This window comes from Phalaenopsis equestris, unplaced genomic scaffold (assembly GCF_001263595.1).
Source record: "Phalaenopsis equestris unplaced genomic scaffold, ASM126359v1 Scaffold000428, whole genome shotgun sequence".
NCBI lineage: Eukaryota > Viridiplantae > Streptophyta > Magnoliopsida > Asparagales > Orchidaceae > Phalaenopsis > Phalaenopsis equestris.
The window spans coordinates 3521616-3543010 of record NW_018164869.1 but is presented as its reverse complement, the minus strand read 5'-3'; the positions used below and the strand labels follow the sequence as shown (position 1 = coordinate 3543010).

Here is a 21395-nt window from a genome sequence, read left to right as displayed (position 1 = left end):
TAAAATCCCCAATTCGGTCCTATCGTTTGGGTTCTGAAGTGTAGATGTTAGCCCTCAGTGAGGGGAACGTGGGAGCTCCGAAGTGAGAGCCGGTATCCTCCCAGCCTAGCCGTAGATTCAGTAAACAAACATAGGATTAATCAATGTTCTTTATGCCTAGACCAAAGGGTAAAGAATAGGCATGCTCCTATTTGACACAATCTAAATTGAACTAATTCACTCTATCCATTCACTATAATTTCTTGATAAGGAGAATGATGTTTTTTTATATATTGAATATCACAATTAAACCCTCATTAGTATCATTAGTTATTTAATAGTTATTAAAATTATCTATTTATTTCAATTGCCTATTAGTGATAGATAAGCAAATTGAAATTCGTTGTTGTGATTAAAGTATTGCTTTTCTAAAATCTTAGTCCGCAGTTCTAACCACTCCCCGTGGGATCGATATCTATGACTACATTAGAGCTCTATATTACTTGAGCGATACATATATTTGCGTTGATAAGTGTGGCTTTACAATTATTGAATATTATTACGTCCATATTTATCTTGTATTTTAAGCATATAAAAAGTCGCTGTCAGGAGCTCATTCCTCGTGCATACCATTTATAGTCAAAGAATGGCAGCTCATTTCTCATGCATACCCAAGATTAGCATACTAAATCACTAAAGCCTACAACAGTAGCATAATATAATTCATATGATAAAGACAGTAACAGTGTCGAGAAGAAGAAGTAATGCATACACATAAATCTAAATGTGTTGACCTCACTTAATCCAAAAGCCCTAATTTCAACAGAAGCCAACAATGCCGAGAAGGAGAAGTGGAGATTAGATAACTTGAACTCAAGTATTCATAAAATTGAACTTAAGTATTTATATACATAACTTGCTCAAGTATTTACAAAACTTTAACTCAAGGCTGATCTACATAACTTGAACATAAGTATTCATATACAATGTTGAACTATAAACATAACTTGAACTCAAGTATTTATAAAATTGATAAGCAAGAATTTAGCATTCATTTCTTGCTTATATACTCAAGTATTCATCTTTCATAATACTTGGAAAACAAATGTTTTTGTTTTGAAAAGCTAAAGGAAAGAAGCATAATATTCTTCACAAAAAAAATTCTGATCTAGATGCAATAGCCGAACCCCCACTGAATATGTAATGCTTCTCATTAATCATTATGATATGTCTCCATTATGATATGACTACCATTATAAAGCAGTCCCAACAATTATGATCTAGAAACAATAGCTGAACCACATAATGATTCACCACACAATGCAAGCCGAACTAAATTTCACAACAAGGCTGATCTACATAACTTGAACTCAAGTATTCATATACGATCTTGCTTTATAAACATAGCTTGTAGCATCAACTGGAAATCATAGACAAAAATACAAGAATATCAATTGGAGGAAAAGCTAAAGGAAAACATATGTTATTGTTTTGAAAAGCTAAAGGAAATAAGCATAATATTCTTCACCAAAAAAATTCTGATCTAGAAGCAATAAGCGAACCCCTTAATGATTCACCACAGAATGCACGTCGAATTGAATTTCACAACAAAACACTTAGATCAGATTTCATATTCTCAACCATTGAATATATATATATATATATATATATATATGACATAAACATAACTAAAAATCTAACAAAAAAAATCTTACTGCCAAAAACCCAAACAAAGCTAGGTTTCCCTAAAAAATCCAAATAAATGTAAAATAAAATTAAGTAAATATAAGATAAGAGGCGAACCAGACGATAATATGAAATATTAGAGAGAAGATGCTCAGAGATAACACCTAGGTAGCCAAACGAGCGACCAAGCAAGAATACCGAGCAATTGAGCCAACATTGAGTCACTAGCTATCCGAAGAGATATACAAGTCGATATTAGAAGACGAACGAAGACGACAAACCCACGACAAACCCTAAGTTGTTGCGGCGGTCGGTCGAATGAATTTTCGAAAGAAGAACAAGAAGAGTGAGTGGGGGAGGCAGCCGAAAGTAAGAAAGTTCGAGAGAGCGGAGAGGAATTATATATGTTATAATATTTTAATTATAAAACTAATATTATATTATTATATAAATATATAATACTTTAAGGCTTTAAGCCTATGATTATTCGATAATACCTGAGACGGAAGATTTAAAGAATATTATATAAGTATTAGCAATATATTATTATTAATATTTTGTTGGATATAATAATTTAAAGAATTAAATTTTATAAAATATGACAATTTTTTTAAAAATAAATTAATTTAAATTTATAATATTTAATTTTATGAATATTTATTATGTATATATTTATTTAATTATTTATTTTTGAGCCAATTCGAGCCGAACACGAGCGAACAAACTTATGTTTGTGTTTGGCTCGTTTACAATTCGAGCTTAAAAAATTGTTCATGTTCAACTCGTTAAGCTTAACGAACGAGTCAAACATGAGCAGAACACGAGCTGTTTGCAAACAACGAGCCAGATTGACAGCCCTAACCGCGGTTCCACTTCAATAAACCCGAAGTAACTCTGCGGATGTTATTCGGGGTTATTTCTGGGTTATTGAAGTGAAATATATGAGTTTTTTTTCAATAACCCAAAAATAATAAATAATCTCTGTGGAATTATTTCAGGGTTATTGAAGCGAAACCACAGAGGTTATTTCAGGGCAATTGCGAAGTTTGTGGTTCGACTTTAATATTTTTTTAGGTGGGCCCCATATAACACACATGGTGGGGGAAGTCCGCACGTAGAGCTAAGTTCGGAGGTCAGATAGAAAAATTTTTCCATTAGAGGTGGCTGTGAAGGAAACAATGGGATCGCGACTCACAGAGACCACCGAAACTCCTATCTTTCTCATCCTTCCTCTCCGCTCCTACTATAAACCATTGAGGAAGTAAGCTTGTTTGTGGGAAAAAAAATTATGTATGGACTCCGGACGTGGCTCTGCGTGCGAACTCTAATAACATGTTTCAACGTGTGGTTCATCGTAGAGGTTATTTGCCCCCAAATAAGCTAGGTTATTTGCCGCAACTGCCACATGTTATTCCACTTCAATAATCCAGAAATAAACTTTAAGGTTTCACTTCAATGATATTGAAATACAACTATAGAGATTATTTTTAGGATTATTTATAAGTTATTTTGAGGTTATTGAAGTTAAATATATGAGTTTATCTTCAATAATACCAAATTAATTCTGAAATAATATTTGCGGTGTTATTTCAGAGTTATTTAGAATTATCTTATATTTTATTATTTCACTTTAATATTTTTTAAGATGTACAACAATACTACTGGGGTAGAGAGGTACCATCTGAAGTTAGGAGAAAGTTTTTCTGGTGGGAAATTTTTGCCCCGCTCCCACCAGAAACCATCGAGGAAGTAAGACTGTTATTGCCATTCATCCTCTTGGCTCTTTTAGATTCGCAGGATTTCGTAAATCTCGAATTTATCACAAATAGACGTCATTCATAGATTCACAGTAGCTTGGGATTCAACAAAAATTTTTCTGTGCGGACTCCTGACATAGCTCTACGTGCGGCGCATGTTATTACTGAGTTATTTTTAGGTTATTTCTGGGTTATTTTCAATAATCATGAAATAATCTAAAAATAATCACAAATTATTTTAAAATTATTAAAAATAATCCAGAAATAAACTGAAAATAACTCAGGAATAATTTGAGCCGGATTTAGGGAGACATTTTTTGAGTTTGACAGAATTTAGCTTAAATCTGCATGAATACTGCTTAAAACCAGCTACCAAACAGTCCCTTAGCCCTTTCCATGGAAACGCTCCGATCTCAGATGGATCGGGTGGTTCTTGAAGCGTTTACTGATTTCGATCCTGCGAAACTCGCCGGCTTCTCCCCCGCCGTTCCTCTCACCATCCGTTCTCTCGCAGTCTTCGCTGCTTCCGACTCTCAAACTCTGATATACGTCGGTACGGGCGGCGGTAAGCTAATTCTTCTATCCTTGAACCCCTCGCTGCCGCCGGTTCCATCTACTTCCGCCGACGATAATTCAAATGCTCCTCCGTTCGCACCGGTGCAGTTTCTTAGGTCTGCGACGATCAGCAACCGTGTCATCGAGTCGATCAATGTTCTCCCTGAGGTCAGAAGAGTCGTTGTTCTCTCGGATGGATATTTGTTCTTGGTGGATTTGCTGTTATTGCAGTCTATGCGGAAGCTAGGTTTTGCCAAGGACGTCTCAGCCATTTCGAAAAGGCTGTTGCAGCCGGGTTCATCGATTTCGGATCCTTTTTTCGATGGTGCGGTGAGAGCGGAGCTTTCGAGATCCGGGCAGACTTTTCTTCAAAAATTTGGTGGAGGTATTCGGGTAAACGGGGCAGCGTCTAGGGTTTCCGAATTGCAGAGAGGAGCAGGAACTAGTTGCTTTTTGGCAGCTGCTGCAGGTAAAAAGTTGGTATTGATCGAGCTTTTTTTGCCAAGCAATGTTGACTTGGATGCCGAACACAGTGGTCTTTCCATATTCTGGAAAGAGATTCAGGGAATTGACGGAGTGAAGACCATGGTGTGGGTTGGTGATTCTATAGTAGTAGGAACATCAGAAGGTTACATCCTCTTTTCTGATGTTAATGGTAAAGGATCGTTAATATTTTCTCTTCCCGAATCCTCTTCGCCTTTGGCGAGAGTTTTAGTGCGAAGCTCCGATGTGCTTTTGTTGTTCGATAAAGTTGGTGTAGTTTCCAATGCTCTGGGGCATCCGGTTGGTGGGAGTTTGATTTTCCAGTACGTTCCAGAATCCATTGCTGAGATGCATCCATATGTAATTGTTGCAAGAGATGGCAGATTGGATTTGTATAGGAAGAAAACTAGTGTTTTGGTGCAGTCGTTACAGTTGACAAAGAATAGTGTTGGCTCATGTATTGTTGCTTGTGATAATCAGGGCAGTGGAGAGATTGTAATCGTTGGAACAACTTATAAGGTTGGTAAGTCTTGTACTGTCAATTGATGTTTGTTTTCTTTCATACATTGTAGTTTTTGTTATGAGAATTATTTCATTCTTGTATTACTCAGTCATTTATATATGTTGTGTGTCATCTCTCTGAACACAAGTTTTATTTTCCTACATTCAGGCCTTCTGTTGTCGTAAAGTGTCTCCAGAAGAGCAGATTAAAGATTTGCTAAAGAAGAAGAATTTTAAGGGAGCCATCAACCTTGTGGAAGAGTTTGAATCAGAAGGCGAAATGACAAAGGAGATGCTTTGCTTTGTGCACGCCCAAGTGGGCTTCCTATTACTGTTCGAGCTGCATTTTGAAGAAGCTGTCAATCACTTTCTGCAATCAGAAACAATGGATCCGTCTGAGATATTTTCATTCATAATGAGGGAGCCCAACCGGTGGTCTCAACTGGTACTTGACCAGTCTTCCAGTTGTTTCAAGGCTCCTTTCCAAATTTTATTTGTGATTCAGTATTATGTGCGGGTTGAGTAGCGTTTTATACCTAGTGATTACATTGAGACTGGTGTTCTTGCCTTTTTTTTTTAGTTTTATATTTTTTAATGGGAAACTTGCATACACACCACACGATTCTTATGGATTTACATATCTAACACCTAAAGTATGTAAATGCCCCTTTTTTATATAACCGAAGTTAATTTGTTCTTGTTGGATCTATTATATGGCTAAGCAAAAGCTGATTTATGGGAAATAATATTCATCGACAGTTTCAATTAGAAAGTTGATGCTATATAGTATTTGTCAGGCCTTAGTTAAAATTTCCAAGCTTCTTATCCGCTGTTTGAATGCTTTCTTCCTACTAGATGCCAATTTGAATGACTGAACAGAGATGTATGAGTTGCTTTATTTCTATTTTGCGATATGTGACCTTCAATTGTGTTTGTAAAGGTCTTCAGGTTATTTGTATGCGTGCGTGTTATAGTTTTTACAAATCCTTATGACAGTGCATGTTTAGGGGCTCTATGATAACAACTTTAGCAGCTTTAGTAAATTATATAAATCTAGATTTACCAAGGTACTTTCTGGTAACAAATTTAATTGGAATTTAACTTAAATTTTGCCAGACAACATAAATGGCATTTTTAAATCCCAGATTCCATAAACCCTGTTTCTTCATACTTTTCTTCTCAGTTTTGCTTTAAATCTTGGGCATACTAAATCCCGTCATTGTCCAGATTTAATAAATCCAGATTGGCAAGATTTACCAAAGCAGGTAAAGCCATTACTAAACAGCCCCTAAATCTTGCCAACAGGAGGATTTAGTAAACCTCAGATTTAAGACAAAACTAAGAAAAAGATTGAGTAGGATTTGGATATGAATTCCTGGATTTAAAATTGCCATTTTTTTATTTCTACCAAGATTTAAGTTAAACTCTACTAAAAGTCTGTTATCATACAGCCCCTTACATATTGTATATTTTGTTCATGTTTCAGGCGCCAAGGAAGCGCTATTGGGGATTGCATCCTCCCCCTGTGCCTCTCGAACAAGTTGTTGATGACGGGCTTCATGCCATTCAACGAGCGATGTTTCTCAGAAAAGCTGGTATTGTCACCGATAGCGATGAGGATTTTATTTTGAATCCACCAAGCAGAGCTGATTTATTGAAGTCAGCAACTGAAAACTTTATCAGGTTGCTTCTTATAAAGTTCAAATGAGATAAGATACTGTTTGATTAACTCATCATATAGGAGATTGTATCATTGGAGCTACAAGCATTTTTTTTAAGGGCTGTTTGGGATTACTTTTGTTTTTATTTTGCTTTGTTTATATTTTGATTTGAAGCAAAACATGTTCGTCAAATTTGATTAAGATGTGACTGTTATTAAAACACCTAATTGTTATTTAGGATGTTTTAAAAAACATGATAAATTGTTTTTGAAAACAAGAAACAGAAACATGTGAAAAACACGCTAAACAAACTTGTTTTTTGAAACAAAAGAAAAAAAAAACAAAAACAAAATTGATCCCAAATGAGCCTTTGGAATATAGAATCTTTAATCTTTGATCCTTATCAACCTTTAATGGACAGGTATCTAGTCATCTGCCGGGAGAAGGAATTGCTTTCTCCGGTGAAAGAAGGTGTCGACACACTTTTAATTTACCTTTACAGTGCTCTTAATCGTGTGCTGGATATGGAGAAGCTCGCCTCATCAGAGAACAGCTGTGTTGTGGTATGTATTTTTCATTTTTTTTGTTCTCACATAATGTGTTTCAGTGTATCTTGAGACATAATTGGCTCGTGTTATTCACACAATTACACTTTAAGTGAGTATAAGTCTCAAGAGAATGCACTATGTATATGTTGGCAAGCAGTGGAATCTTCGTGCAGGAGGACTTAGAAACCTTACTAGATGGCTCCGGGCATTTACGCACTCTTGCATTTTTGTATGCTAGTAAAGGGATGTACTCTAAGGCTCTCACTATATGGTGTGTTATGGCGAAAAACTATTCAACAGCATTCTGGGAAAATCCCACGGCTCATTTGGATAACCCCTCAGATTCTTCTTCTGATTTGCTCTCGAGTTGGAGAATTGCTGCTGCTTTTGAGGCATCAAAGTTGCTGCAGGAGTCATCTGATGAAGCTCTTGTTCTTGAACATCTTGGATGGGTTAGTTTTTTTTAGTTTTTTATTTTTTATAGGAAGATTTTCGCATATACCAAAAGGTCCATTTCACTTTTTAAAAGTTAAAATGATGGTATTTTTGATGTGATATGAAATATTTGGATGGTATAAATGTAAAGAGTAAAGTTTAGGTGTTTTAGATATGTAAAAGCATAGGAATTGGGTGGTATGTATGTAAATGCCCCTTTTTTTAACCTTCATTTCTTTTATTGGATTTTTATAAATATATTTTTAGCATCATCCATATGTCTACTTAATCGGTTTTTATTGGATTTAGATTGCGGATATTGATCAAGAAAGTGCTATCCTGATTTTAACATCTGATATACGCCACGAAAAACTTTCACCAGGTAATTAAGAAGATATTTATGAAGATTTTTCTTTTTATATGCTTTTACAATTTTGCTGACTAAGACCAGTTCCCTTGGAATCAGATAGAACGTTTCTAAATCAGTTAAAATTTATGCCGTTCAGTTGATATATGAAATGGTATTTATCTTGTTTTTCCTTTTCCCGTGGGTTGCAGCCCATTTTAATGAATTTAGCATGAATTAGGAACTTGAGCTATTTATAAGCTATAATGTATATACACTATACTATTGGTTCTTCATAAGCCAATGCCTGCACAAATTTTTTGATGATTATTCTCTAATGCTCTAAGGAAGCCTAGTTTCTTTTGTTTGTATGAGATTATGGTCTATCATTAGATTTTCTTGATATGCTAACTTAGTGCAATCGGCTTTGAGAGGAACGGTTTTTTTTTATTACTATTAATTGCATATACATCAATCACATTTAATTTATTTTTTAGTGATTTTGTTGTTTACTTAGTCATGATAAAATAAAGATATTGATAGCAGAATAGATATGAACTTTTATCTTTTTATTGTCGTCTAGGTTATATGATAAGCCTCCTATATGTTTCAGTAATGTGTATACTTTTTTTAGGTTATATGATAAGTCTAGGTTATATGTGTATACTTTTTTTGAGCTGGAATACAGAATGTGTTTCCGCTGTGATATTGAAGTCTCTTATCTGGTAAAACATTCAATAGTATTTTTTAAATGATAAGCACAGTAATGGAGAACGTTTGTGTTAGCTACAATTGTTTTAGGCATTCTTTTTCTTTAGAAGTTTCAAAATATGAACTTCGCTGTACTTTTTTTGTTTTCAATTTGACCGGGACTTGCATTTTGCACCACCCCCATTTATTTAATGTTTCATGGAACACTCTAATCATTTTTTCTTACTACCACCTAGCCGAATCTTTTTATCTAATGACCATATAAATAATTATACTTTTTTCCAATATAGTTTTCGTAGCATTATATTAGAAAACATTATACTGAATTCATAATAATCAACAAATTTATTAAAGTCTTATATACTAAGAGAAAATTGATACAAAGATAGAATGATCTATATATATATATGTATAATGAACTCGAGGAATGACGTGGGGCTCAGGCGGGAGGCTCGACAGGTTCTCCCTTAGGGAGGGGGGTTATGACCCCCTCCTCCCTCTTCCTTCATTTCCTTTTTCTCTTCTTCTCTTCCTTTCCTTTTTCTTTCTTTTGTTTCTTACCTTCATAGGCCCTTCCTAATTCTAAAACCTTCCTAAAATTGAAATCTAGTTTTTATTCTCTTTCTAATTATAAAACTTTTCCTAAAACTGAAATATGATTTTTATTCTCTTTCTAATTTTAAATCAAAACTGAAAATTGATTTTATTTCCTTATTTTAAAAGCCCTAAAATCGGATTTTATTTTCCGTATTTTAGTGTTTCCAAACTGAAATTTTTATTCCTCTGTATCCGCTCCTCGGCTTTGGTCGCCATTATTGCTCAGTTCCTTGGCTTCGACTGCCATCCTTGCTGCCTCCGGATTCCACCCTTCAAAGACGTTTTCCGCCTACGAGCGCTGACATGCTGTTTGCTTTCGCCCGACATCGCTTCGGCCTTCACCGCAGTTGCCACTCCAGCACTATCTCTCCGGACTCCCTCCTTGTCGAGCTTGTTATGTCTTTATTTGTAATGTTTTGTTTTATGTTTTGATTTATGTGGTTTCTTCCTTTTTTTTGAGTCATCATTGTAATCGCTCTTTTAAATTATTAATAAATTTGTGTCTTACGTCGTGGTTTGGATTAACTCCGGTATCATTTGGTATCAGAGCTAGCCCAAACCTAATTATATCCTAGGGTTTCTTAGCATTCGCACCCCTACCGAAACAATAAATTTTTTCCCCTTCTTTTCTTTTCCTTCTCTTCTTTCCTTTTTCCGCTATCGTCTTTCTATTCGTCAATCCTTTTTACTTTCCCTTCCCCGAACCTCTGTCTCATTCTAATCCAAACTATCAACTATGCCCCCTAAGAGAAATATACCAAACCCCACCAGGGATGCAATACAACGTGAAATCCACCGTCGGCAACAACAATTGAGAGAACTCGATGAAGGGACCCAGGGTGATATCACTCTCAATCGTGACCTAGAGAGTCGACAAGAAGTCAGGGACGATTATCTAAATTTGTTTCACAGGGAAGATGAGAACGACGAAGAATACCATCTACGCCGTTTTGACATCCAATACCAAAGGCGATCACGAGAAGAACCCGCAGACCAGCACGACTTCGACATTACAGTAGATCTCCCCGAGTTTGATAGAAGTATGGATCCAGATAAATTCCTTGACTGGCTGCGAGTAGTCGAACTAATTTTCGAATATAAGGAAATACTTGATGATAAGAGGGTCAAACTAGCAGCTATTAAACTGAAAAATACGCCTTGTTATGTGGGACAAACTAAAGCGACTGCGAACAATGGACGACAACGAAAAAATCATTAAGTGGGACAAAATGAAGAAAATCCTACTATGGAAATACTTGCCCCCACACTACCGCCAAGATATGTTTCTAAAGCTCCACAACTTTCGACAGAGAGAGATGTCTGTAGAGGAATTCACAACCAAATTGCATCAGTTACAAGTAAAATGCCACTTGGTTGAACAAGAGAAGCATGCCATCGCCCACTACTTCGGAGGCCTGAAGCCCGCTATTAGCAATGTAGTTCAATCACAACACTATTGGTCGCTGAGGGATGTCCAAACCTTAGCTTTGAAAGTTGAAGGCAACAAAAGCAGGCCAGACCACAGTCTTTCTTCCGACAGCAAACCTCATACAAACCAACCCCAACAACGACAACTACTGAGAAAAGCACGTCATGAACGAGGAAACCAGTGTCCAGAAATACGAAAACCGACCGTAGCAATAGGAAACTCGAGAGGGGATGCTCATCCGGGCCCATGCCAGCCATAAAGTGTTTTAGATGCCACAGTTTCGACCACATCACCTCCAACTGTCCCACAAGCCGAATTGTCTCTTTTACCGACTATGGTGTCATGGAGGAAAGTGAGGATGAGGAGGCAGACGACAATACTGACGAAGCACTTCAGCTCTCTAATGACGAAGACAAATTACTAGTCATACAACGAGTCTTACAGTTAGAACCAACGCATGACCAGTCATGGCTGACACAACATCTTTTGTACGAAATGTTTAGTAAAAGAGAAAGGTTGCAACTTGATAATCGACAGTGACAGTTGTGAAAATGTCGTATCGACACTTATGATGACAAATTTAGAATTGCTCACACAAAAACATCCCCAATCCTATTCCCTCACTTGGCTGAAAAAAAGGAATGAAATCCACACAGATCAACAATGCTTTGTTCAGTTATCAATAAGCAAACAATTAAAGAGGAACAAGTATGGTGTGACGACATTCTCATGGATGCATACTATATTCTATTGGGACGACCTTGGCAATACGACCGTGAAGCTCAACATGACGGGTTTAAAAACACATACTCATTCAAGAAAGATGACAATCACATTGTATTACTACCAAGTAAAGATGCGAAAGGAGTAAACAACGCCGAAGAAATAATCGTTCCAATAGCAATATTCATGCAGTAAGTTCGAGAAGCACCAATAACATTATCCTAGTCCTACTCGAGGGGTCCAAGGAAGAAAACTTAATACTAACACGCCTACAATCTCTATTACAAGACTTCCAAAATGTCATAACAAATAGTCTGCCAGAGGGACTACCACTCTGAAGGACATCCAACATCCTATAAAGCTTATACCAGAATCAGTCCTACCAAATCGACCTGCATACAGGCTAAAAGACCAACAAAATACGAGGAACTATAATGATAAGTATAAAATCTTGTCTCCAGAGGGTTAGTTAGAGAAAGTACAAGTTTGTGCGCTGTGCCCGTTCTAATGTTACCCATAAAAAGATGACTCATGAAGGATGCGCATCGATAGCAGTGACATGAACAAAATAATTATCAAGTACCGATTCCCAATAACTCGACACAGAGCCACTATGTTCTCAAAGATCGACTTACACAGTGGATACCCCTACGTACAAATGAGACCAGGCGACGAATGGAAGACCACCTTCAAAACATAAAACTGACTATACGAGTGGACAGTCATGACCTTCAGTCTGTCAAATACACCCAACACCTTCATGAGATTAATATCGGGGAATTCGCTGTAGTTTACTTTTACGACATACTGGTATATAGTCATTCTTAAGAGGAACATGTACAAAAATATTCAAAGTGCTTTGGATCGGAAAATTATGTGCCCATCCAAAGAAATGCACTTTCATGACAAATTAAGTATATTTTTTAGGTTATATCATATCCTGCGCAGGCATTCAAGTGGATCCAACAAAAGTCGAAGCCATTATAAGTTGGACCGCACTGCGATCGTTCACCAAACTATGACAATTTTGGGTCTAGCATTATTCTACTGTCGATTCATTAAAAATTTCAGCACTGTTAGCGCCCCCCTCATCGAGCTTTAAAAAAGCAGAGAGTTCATTTGGCCAAGCACCACTCAAACTAACTTCGACAAACTCAAAGAAAAAGTAACTCAAGCACCAGTTCTAGCATTGCCAGATTTCACACCACTGTTCGAAGTAGAATGTGATGCATGCAGGCATCAGAATAGGGGCCGTACTGAGCCAGGGCGGTCATCTTATTGTTTTTTTATTGAGAAATTCAATGAGTCTATGAGGAAATACTCTACCCACAACAAAGAATTCTATGTAATTGTGAGAGCCCTCGAACATTGGAGCCACTACTTACAGGTGAGTTCATCTTGTTTACAAATCATGAAGCTTTGAAAATTTTGAATAGTCAGAGTAAGTTGAAAGACCGACACGCAACTTGGGTAGAATTTTCCGCATCATTCAATTTCTTACTTAAACACAAAGCTGAGAGCCAAAAACGTGTTGCAGATGCACTAAACAAACATCACTTTTTAATCACTTATATGTAAACAAGCATCATAGGGTTCGAGGTCATAAAAAAACCTGTATACAACAAACAAAGACTTCAAAGATGTATGGGAACAATGTCAGGAAAAGCCTACCTGACAGTACTACTGGGCAAATGACTTTTTGTTCTACCGCAATAAACTATGCGTTCTAAGATACTTCTTAAGAGAGCAATTGTACAAGAGAACCATAATGGAGGCCTCGCAGGCTATCTCAACAGAGAAAAGTCTCCCACCCTCCTCAATGAATAGGTCTTCTGGCCTCGACTAACAAGGGATGTAGAGCGACACATTTGACAATGCTGGCTTTGCCATTTGGCAAAAACAAGATCAAAATACATGTTTGTATATGTTGTTACCTGTAGCAGAAGAACCCCCTCGGTGGATGTCAACATAGACTTCGTACTGGGTCTCTCCAGGACACAGATGAATATAGATTCTGTAATGGTTGTCGTGGTTCAATTTTCAAAAAATGACACATTTCGTACCTTATCACTGCACACTAGACACCTCTCATATCGCTGACTTATATTTCAGGGAGATCGTCAGGTTACATGGGATTCTCACAACCATTACCGCTGACAAAGATGTCAAATTTTGGAGCCCCTTTTGGCATTAATTATGGGGGAAGTTAGACACTAAGCTCCAATTCAAATCAACAGTTCACCCACAGATCAACAGTCAAACCGAAATAGTGAACATGAGCTTGGGAAACCTACTAAGATGTTTTGTCAGAAAGAAAACCAAACAATGGGACCTCATTCTAGCTGAAACTGAATTCACCTACAACATATCCACCATAACGGGACAAGACCCTTTCTAGATTGTCTACGACTGCAACCACTTGACCTATTTCTACTCCTGCCAACATTAGAACTCAGCCAATATGCCACCGAGTGAGTTCACGAAATCCAACAATTCCACGAGGAGGTTGGCAACGAGATTGTTAGACAACAAAAAAATATCAAACATAAGAAAACAAATCATGAAAAATGTAACATTTCAAGATGGCGGCCTTTTCTTGATGCTAATATTTATTCTTCTTCTAATTTTAAAACCTTTCATAAAACTAAAATATGATTTTTATTCTCCCTGTAGTTTCAAATAAAATTGAAATTTGATTTTATTTCCTTATTTTAAAGGCCCTAAAATCTGATTTTATTCTCCTTATTTTAGCTTTTCCTAATTGAGTCAATTCTCTTTATAAATAGGACTTGATGTGCCCTGAGTTAGGGGTTTTAATTTTGAAATTTCAAATTCAGTTTTATCCGAGTGTTTCCCTCTTGAGGGCTGTATCCGATGACTAGGAATGTACTCGTCCGATGTGGTGATTATCTTCGTCATTCCACGCAGTACGCCGATGTTTCAATCACCCTCCACACCGCCGACCACCTCCCTACCAGCCAATAGCCACCCGATTCCCTTGCTGCTCTTCCTAGATTGCCGCCAAGTTCCACTGCAACTTCCTTGTAGGATTGTGGAAGTCTATTGCTGTGTCTCCAGATCGTCGACCAACTTTCCTACAGGCAATTGCAGCCTTACCACTCTTCTGCCCTTCTGGACAATCACCGATTCCTCTGTTGCTTCACTGCAGGCAGTTCTCAACCCACTTGCTGTCCTTCCGGATGACTCCACTGTAGACCTGCATTTGCAGCTCCCTGCTGCCCTTCCAGCACCATCGCCGAAAGCTTCTCTGCACCCCTCCGCCTGTTGCCACCTCACTCTTAGAAGGGCGCAGCCTTTGTCAGGCCTTCCCAGCGCCTCCACCCGCTGCCTCCCTCCTTTCTACAACTCATGGTCTTTCTCTGCCTCCACTCCTCGGCTTCGACCGCCATTCTTGCCTCCGTTCCTCGGCTTCAGCTGCCATCCTTGCCTCCTCAGGATTTCACCCTTCGACAAAGTTTTCCTCTTCTTCCAGCCGTGGTTTGATGCCTCGACGAATGCAGACTTGCTGCCCGCTTTCGCCCTACATCGCTCCGACATTCACCGCAACCGCCGCTCCAGCATTATCTCTCTGACTCCCTCCTCATTGAGCTTGTTGTGCTTTTATTTGTTGAGCCTTTGTTTGTAATGTTTTGCTTTATGTTTTGATTTTTGTGATCTTCCTTTTTTTTTGAGTCATCGTTGTGACCGATCTTTTAAGTTATTATTAAATTCGTATCTTGCATCGTGGTTTGGGTTAACTCTGGTATCAAGGAAGTTATTAAAAAGCTGGCCTAAATAATGAAATAGTGCTATGTTGTAGCATGGAAATATGAAAGAGGGTAATGTGATTAATAACAAGAAGAATGTTTGGTTAATATGTTTATAATCTATTGTTATGATACTTGAGATTAATTTGCTCCATCTCTGACTTTATTATCTTTCTTCAAATGCTCCATCTCTGACTTTATTATCTTTGTTCAAATGCTATTAATTGTCTTCTTGTCTGATGAAGGATTGAACCGTCAGTATATTGTGTGATCTGCAAAGAATCTATCTTGGGCTTTTATGGAGATTGTTTTTATGTTTCCATTGAACTGTATCATAATCTTTTTGTAGTCATCTGAATACTCCATCTACATATTAGCAACTGTATCATAATCTTTTTTGTAGTCATCTGAATACTCCATCTGCATATTAGCATTTGTGCTTAAAAAATTTAGTTATTTGATTATACTTCGTAGATGTTTGACTAATTTGTTGTTTAACAACATTAGAAGTTTTAGTAAATCTTACACATTTTTTATAGTTTTTATAACAAATATTTCTATGCTTTATTCTGCTTCATCATAAAACCATGAGAGTGCTGATACAAAAGTTGAATCTAGGAGATCTATAGTAAATCTTACACATTTTTTCAAGTTTTTATAACAAATATTTCTATGTTTTATTCTGCTTCATCTTAGAACCATGAGAGTGCTGACACAAAAGTTGAATATAGATCTATTTTCCATCAGATAACTATTCATGGTTTAATACTTTCCTACTTATATTGTGGATTAATAAACAGTTGCTGTAAAATTTTATACCTTAACATATTTATATAACTTTTTAAGCATTTCATGGATTTTAAAGTTTAAATCTTTTATCCTGGAAATAAATTTAAGGGTGAGTTTGGGGCGGCGGTGCGGTCGCGCACCGTGGTTTTTTTTGTTTGACAAAACAACATTTTGTCCGTGTTCTCAAAAAAATGCAGCTAAAAGCTGCATTTTCCTACCAAACCTGACTATATGCGGTGGCTGCCAGAAAATTACAGTCTGACTTAAAAAAAAAAAAAATCTTTTGTAATAACCTGCACAACTTTTTGAACAACATATTCTTTTTTAGTAGCTTCACAACTGCTTCTTTAAATATTACATCAGGATTTCACATGCAATCTCGAGCTGCTTGAGGAGTGCAATCTCGAGCTGACACGTGGAAAGTCGGGCCCACCTCCATAAAAAATGAAAAAAAGAATGAAAACGCGCGACCCGACCCAACCGTGCTATAAGAATATTCTCTTCGCGTTATTCTGAATATTTTTTGTTTTATTTATGTGTTGTTGATGTGTTATTGTGGTGATTTTGAGATATTATTGTTCTTTAAACAATAATACCAATAACACATGAATAACGCAGAAAATATTATCTCAATAACACACCAATAACGCATGAATAACACATCAATAACACATTAAAAACGCGTGACCCAGCTCAACCGTGTTATAAAAATATTCCCTTCGCGTTTTTCTAAATATTTTCACGTTATTCTTTTGTTATTGGTGTGTTATTAATGTGAATTATGGAGAACGACATTTTCAAATATTGCCCTTTATATTTTATTTATTGATTATCTATTATAATGAGGTTTATTAATTATTTTTCAGAAGTTTATGGTTAATAGTATTTTTTGAGACTATACAGTAAAGCAAATATTTATAGTAACATGTATCATTTTTAAAGTAGAACAATAATGTAAAATAATCATTTGTACATAGCTAAATTATCATTTTATTCCTATAACACACTAATAACACATGAATAACGCGATAATAAATATTCCTATAACACGTTCAAGCCTGGTTGCTCGTTTTTAATGTGTTATTTGTGTGTCATTGCTGTGTTATTGAGGTAATATTTTCCGCGTTATTCATGTATTATTGATATTATTGTTTAAAGAACAATAATATCTCAAAATCACCTCAATAACACATCAATAACACATGAATAACGTGGAAAATATTCAGAATAACGTGAAGGAAATATTTCTATAACACGGTCGGGTGGGATCGCGCGTTTTCATTCATATTTTTGTTTTTATGGAGGTGGGCCCGACTTTCCACGTGTCAACTCGAGATTGAACTCCGCAAGCAGCTCTTCATGCGGAGTCCTGAGGTAATATTTTTTCGGAAATAGACCCTTAATTTGCGAGGGTTGCATTCATCATTATGTTGGTTCTTGTTAGCTTAACTCTTTTAATTGAAACTTTGGTATGATTTTGGACTTGTAATCATATGATTCTATTAGTTAATTTGTAAACAAATATAAAGGAATATACTATGAATGACTACATTGGTTGGAGAAGAGTAGTTAAAGAGTAAAAATAATAGCAAAATATTTCAAAACTATTTCATAGTTTTAACTATTAAATAATTTCATAGCTCAACAAAGAGTCGAGGACTGATGGAAATTTGGCAGGTACAGGAATCGTAGTTTTATATCAAGGAAATAATGAAAATCCGAAACAATTCATTACTTTCAATAATTTGAGAAGTCTGTAAATCAGAAGAAGTGTTGCAGGTGCAGGAAAGTTTCGTCAGCTTTGTAGGAGTATACTGGGAAGAAAATGTTAAATCAGGATTAATTCAGGATCAGTTTAGATTTGAAAGGCTTAGCGTTTGATTTTCCTGAAATTCAGTAGATGAGGGTTAGGATATTTTTTTTCTTTTTGCTGCAAAGTAAAGTGGCTTTTTAATAGCAGCGTGGTATGCCATTTGTGTTGCTTTCAGCTTAATTTTCTTTATTAGTTGAGGGCATGGTATGCATTATATACACTTTAAATCTTCTGATCCTGACTATCACATCATATTATGGTATGCCATGCCTGATACACAATCCTTATGCTAATTTTTGTATTTTCTGATATATTAATGGACTATTTTGACAAATTACTGAAATCTTATTGATCTCTTTTTTATTATGTGCTATTCATATGGATGAGGTATTCTCATGGTTTGTCCTTAAGAATATTTGGCGATTCATCATAGCCTTTCAATGCCAGTTTACTCGGAACTTAAATTTAAGATGGCATTAGCATTTTATTTTTTGTGATGCAGTAGTACTTAAAGAAAGTTCCTGTGAATTCCTTCCTCCAGTTGGTACATGTTAACTTTTTTTATATTGGTTATGCAGAAAAAGTGATTGCTTCAATTGATTCGAAGAAAGTGGAAATTCATCAGAGGTATGCAAAAACTGTATCTTCATGGTTTCCCTTTTAATATATATTTAAATTTTAATATATATATGCCAACGTAACAATTCCGAATCAGATTCTGAACGTCAAAGTAATGAAATTTTCTTTGGGAAATTTACATACATACCACACAATTCTTATGTATTTAGAGATCTAATATCTAAAACATGATATTTACACTTCTAACATCTTAGTTTTATAAACCTATGCATGAAATTGTGTATTTGACTTTTAAAAAAGTTGATGATGGTCGTATTTTTAAAGTTATGTTAAAGATTTGAGTAGTATGCATGTAATATGAATGTTTAGGCGATATTTAAATACATACAACATATGTGATGTTTATGCAAATGCCTCTTTTTCTTTATCTTGCGAGTATTTCTTTGATGTGGTGATTACCACTTTCCCGAAAAGAATGGCTCTCTCAAAATTATATGCTTGTAAAGGTGTGATAATGATTGATGCTTGTGCTGGTAATTTGCATATTTTATACCTATAGGAACCTTATGTAGGGCTTTTTCCATTGTCTGAATGTGCGCAGTGGGATTGGATAATATCATATCTTTCATTGATGTATGGATTACAAATTTGAAGTCACATTTCATCTGTACTTATTTAGGGAGGTGACTTGTCAGATATCTTTAACACAGATGAAAATTAGTTATTTCTACTTAGTACTGCACGTTTACTTATGTCTGTCATAAATTTTGTTTAGAGTAACTTTCATTCATGTTAGTTTGTCTCAGTCCTTTACCTTTCTTGTACTCACCAAGAGATTTTGATCTATTGCTGCTTTCTATTCTCTCTAATTATAGTGTCAAATTAATTCAAACTACTTTCTGATACACATGATAGAGATCCAGTAATATTAGAGTGAAGAAGAGGTACAATCACAATCATCTTGTGGAATAATAGTTTAATTGGGTGTTCAAATCACTCTTATTGCTGATCTTTTTTTTTTGTTTCATTTTCATACAACCATATTGTAAAGTCACAAAAATATTATGCTTCATTGTCTTTGTATTTTTTTAATTTGTTTCACTTTTCTTAAGAAATTATGAGATGAATAGTTTTATAAATCTTCTAAAAAAATTAAATAAAATAGTTTTATAAATCTCTATGAAATATCACACAATTTAGGCTTAAATATATGCCTGGAGAAGTTTTTTCAACTTTTTTTTATCAAAGCTATTGAAGATGTAAGTTTTTGGCATCAAATGTATAATAAGCCAACAAAGATAAAATTGTTATAAAAAGATTAATTTTGTCTTGGGGTCTACACATTTAGCTACATTTTTTTATATTCTAAAAATCAGATCGCAGCTTTCTAGCAATCAACACATTTAGCCGGGCCTGGTTGCAAAACACGGCTTTTGGCTACATTTTTTTGAAAAAGCAAGCAAAACGGAGTTTTACCAAACAAAAAAAGTGCAATGCGGCACTGCACTGCCAACCCAAATGCACCGTTAGTCCTTTAGTTTCTTTGAACTTTCTTGAACTCACGGAGAGATTCTGGTCTTAGTGCTGCTTTCTATTCTTTCCTGTATGTAGTGTCAAACTAAAACTGCATTCTAATACACATGATAGAGATCCAGTAATGTTGGGTTGAATAAGACATACAATCACAATCATCTTGTGGAGTAATAATTTAATTGCGCGTTCAAATTACTCGTATTGTTCATCTTTTTATTTGTTTCATTTGCATACAACGCATGCTGTAAAGTCACAAAGATATCATGCTTCATTTTATTTTGTATTTTTAAGTTTGTTTGTTACTTTTTTTATTAAGAAATAATGAGATGAATAGTTTTGTAGATCTATCAATAAAAAAGTTTTAAAAAATAATTTTATAAATTTCTATGAAATACATATGTGGAGAATTTATTTCAGCATTTTGTATCAAAGCTATTGAAGATGTAAGTTTTTGCTATCAAATGTATAAGCCAACAATGGTAAAATTATTTTGAAAAGACTAATAAAGATCTCTTCAAATTTTAAAGCCGCTATCTTATAAATGATACCCCAAAAAAAAAGTTCCACCACATCATGATGGAAATTATTGTTTTGCTTCCTTTTAAAATTATTATTATTTTTTATTAAGATTAGGTTATAAATTCCTTAATAAGAGAGAACTCTTCAAAATGCGGCCTTCTTAAGGCCCATCCACTTTTTTTATTATTTCTTTGCTCTGCTTTTGTTTTTTATATAGTAATAATGTAATGCACCATATATATTGTTTTCTGACTGGTTTTTCATCCTTCATGCTCTCCCTATTTGCCACTTCTATATTTTTCTACTCCATATTATGCAGCTAATTCATTTTCATTTGAGAAGGGCTTTCTTTTTCCCTAATGATATTAACTTATTTGAAGGTACCATGGCGGTCAGCTTTTCTTAAGTCATTTTGATGTAATTCTGCTTGCATGTCGTTTATATCCATATCCTCTTGTGTTATAGTTCATGCTTATATATAGGCCTCATACGAGATTTTTCTTTGATGTAGGTTTTGTGGACTGTTTATTTTCAGTTTCATATCCACTGTAGTCCACTACTTCACATTTTGTTCTATATATTCTCATCCCCTTGTCTTCTAAAGTTAAGATCTGAAATATTAAATTTTACAAACTAGTTTGTCCTAAAAGAATGGTTTAATCTCTACGCTTAGCTTTGTTTGAACCTCATTGCTTTCTTCTTCAGTAACACTCAAGGAGATCCGGTTACTTGATTGTGTATTTTTTAGTTGTTCATTTTCTTCATTCAGAATACGTTTCCTCAAGCCTCTGCACAGTTGATTGTAAATGGAAGAAGACTTTTAAATTAAGAAATACCTGTATGTTTGTTACTCCAGGAGAATTTTCACTCCTAGCATCATCTGTCAGAAATTTTATGCAAAATATGAGAATTCATATTTTGCATTTGATTGTTTATCTTAAACTACTATTATTTGGAATCTATTTTATTAATTGTGGTATAATA

At 35.4% G+C, this 21395-nt stretch overlaps 1 protein-coding gene across 2 annotated transcripts in view; it reads left to right on the top strand.

The window, feature by feature from the left end:
* The first annotated feature begins 3786 nt into the window (after nucleotides 1-3786).
* LOC110027402 (vam6/Vps39-like protein) overlaps nucleotides 3787-21395 on the top strand; it is a 38475-nt gene continuing 20866 nt past the window's right edge. For both annotated transcript variants that reach the window (XM_020728814.1, XM_020728815.1), the window contains exons 1-7: nucleotides 3787-4979; nucleotides 5131-5406; nucleotides 6448-6644; nucleotides 7044-7185; nucleotides 7344-7622; nucleotides 7915-7987; nucleotides 18359-18407. In XM_020728814.1, the coding sequence (XP_020584473.1) occupies nucleotides 3819-4979; nucleotides 5131-5406; nucleotides 6448-6644; nucleotides 7044-7185; nucleotides 7344-7622; nucleotides 7915-7987; nucleotides 18359-18407 (2177 nt within the window). In that variant the 5' untranslated portion in view covers nucleotides 3787-3818. The remainder of the gene's footprint in view (nucleotides 4980-5130; nucleotides 5407-6447; nucleotides 6645-7043; nucleotides 7186-7343; nucleotides 7623-7914; nucleotides 7988-18358; nucleotides 18408-21395) is intronic.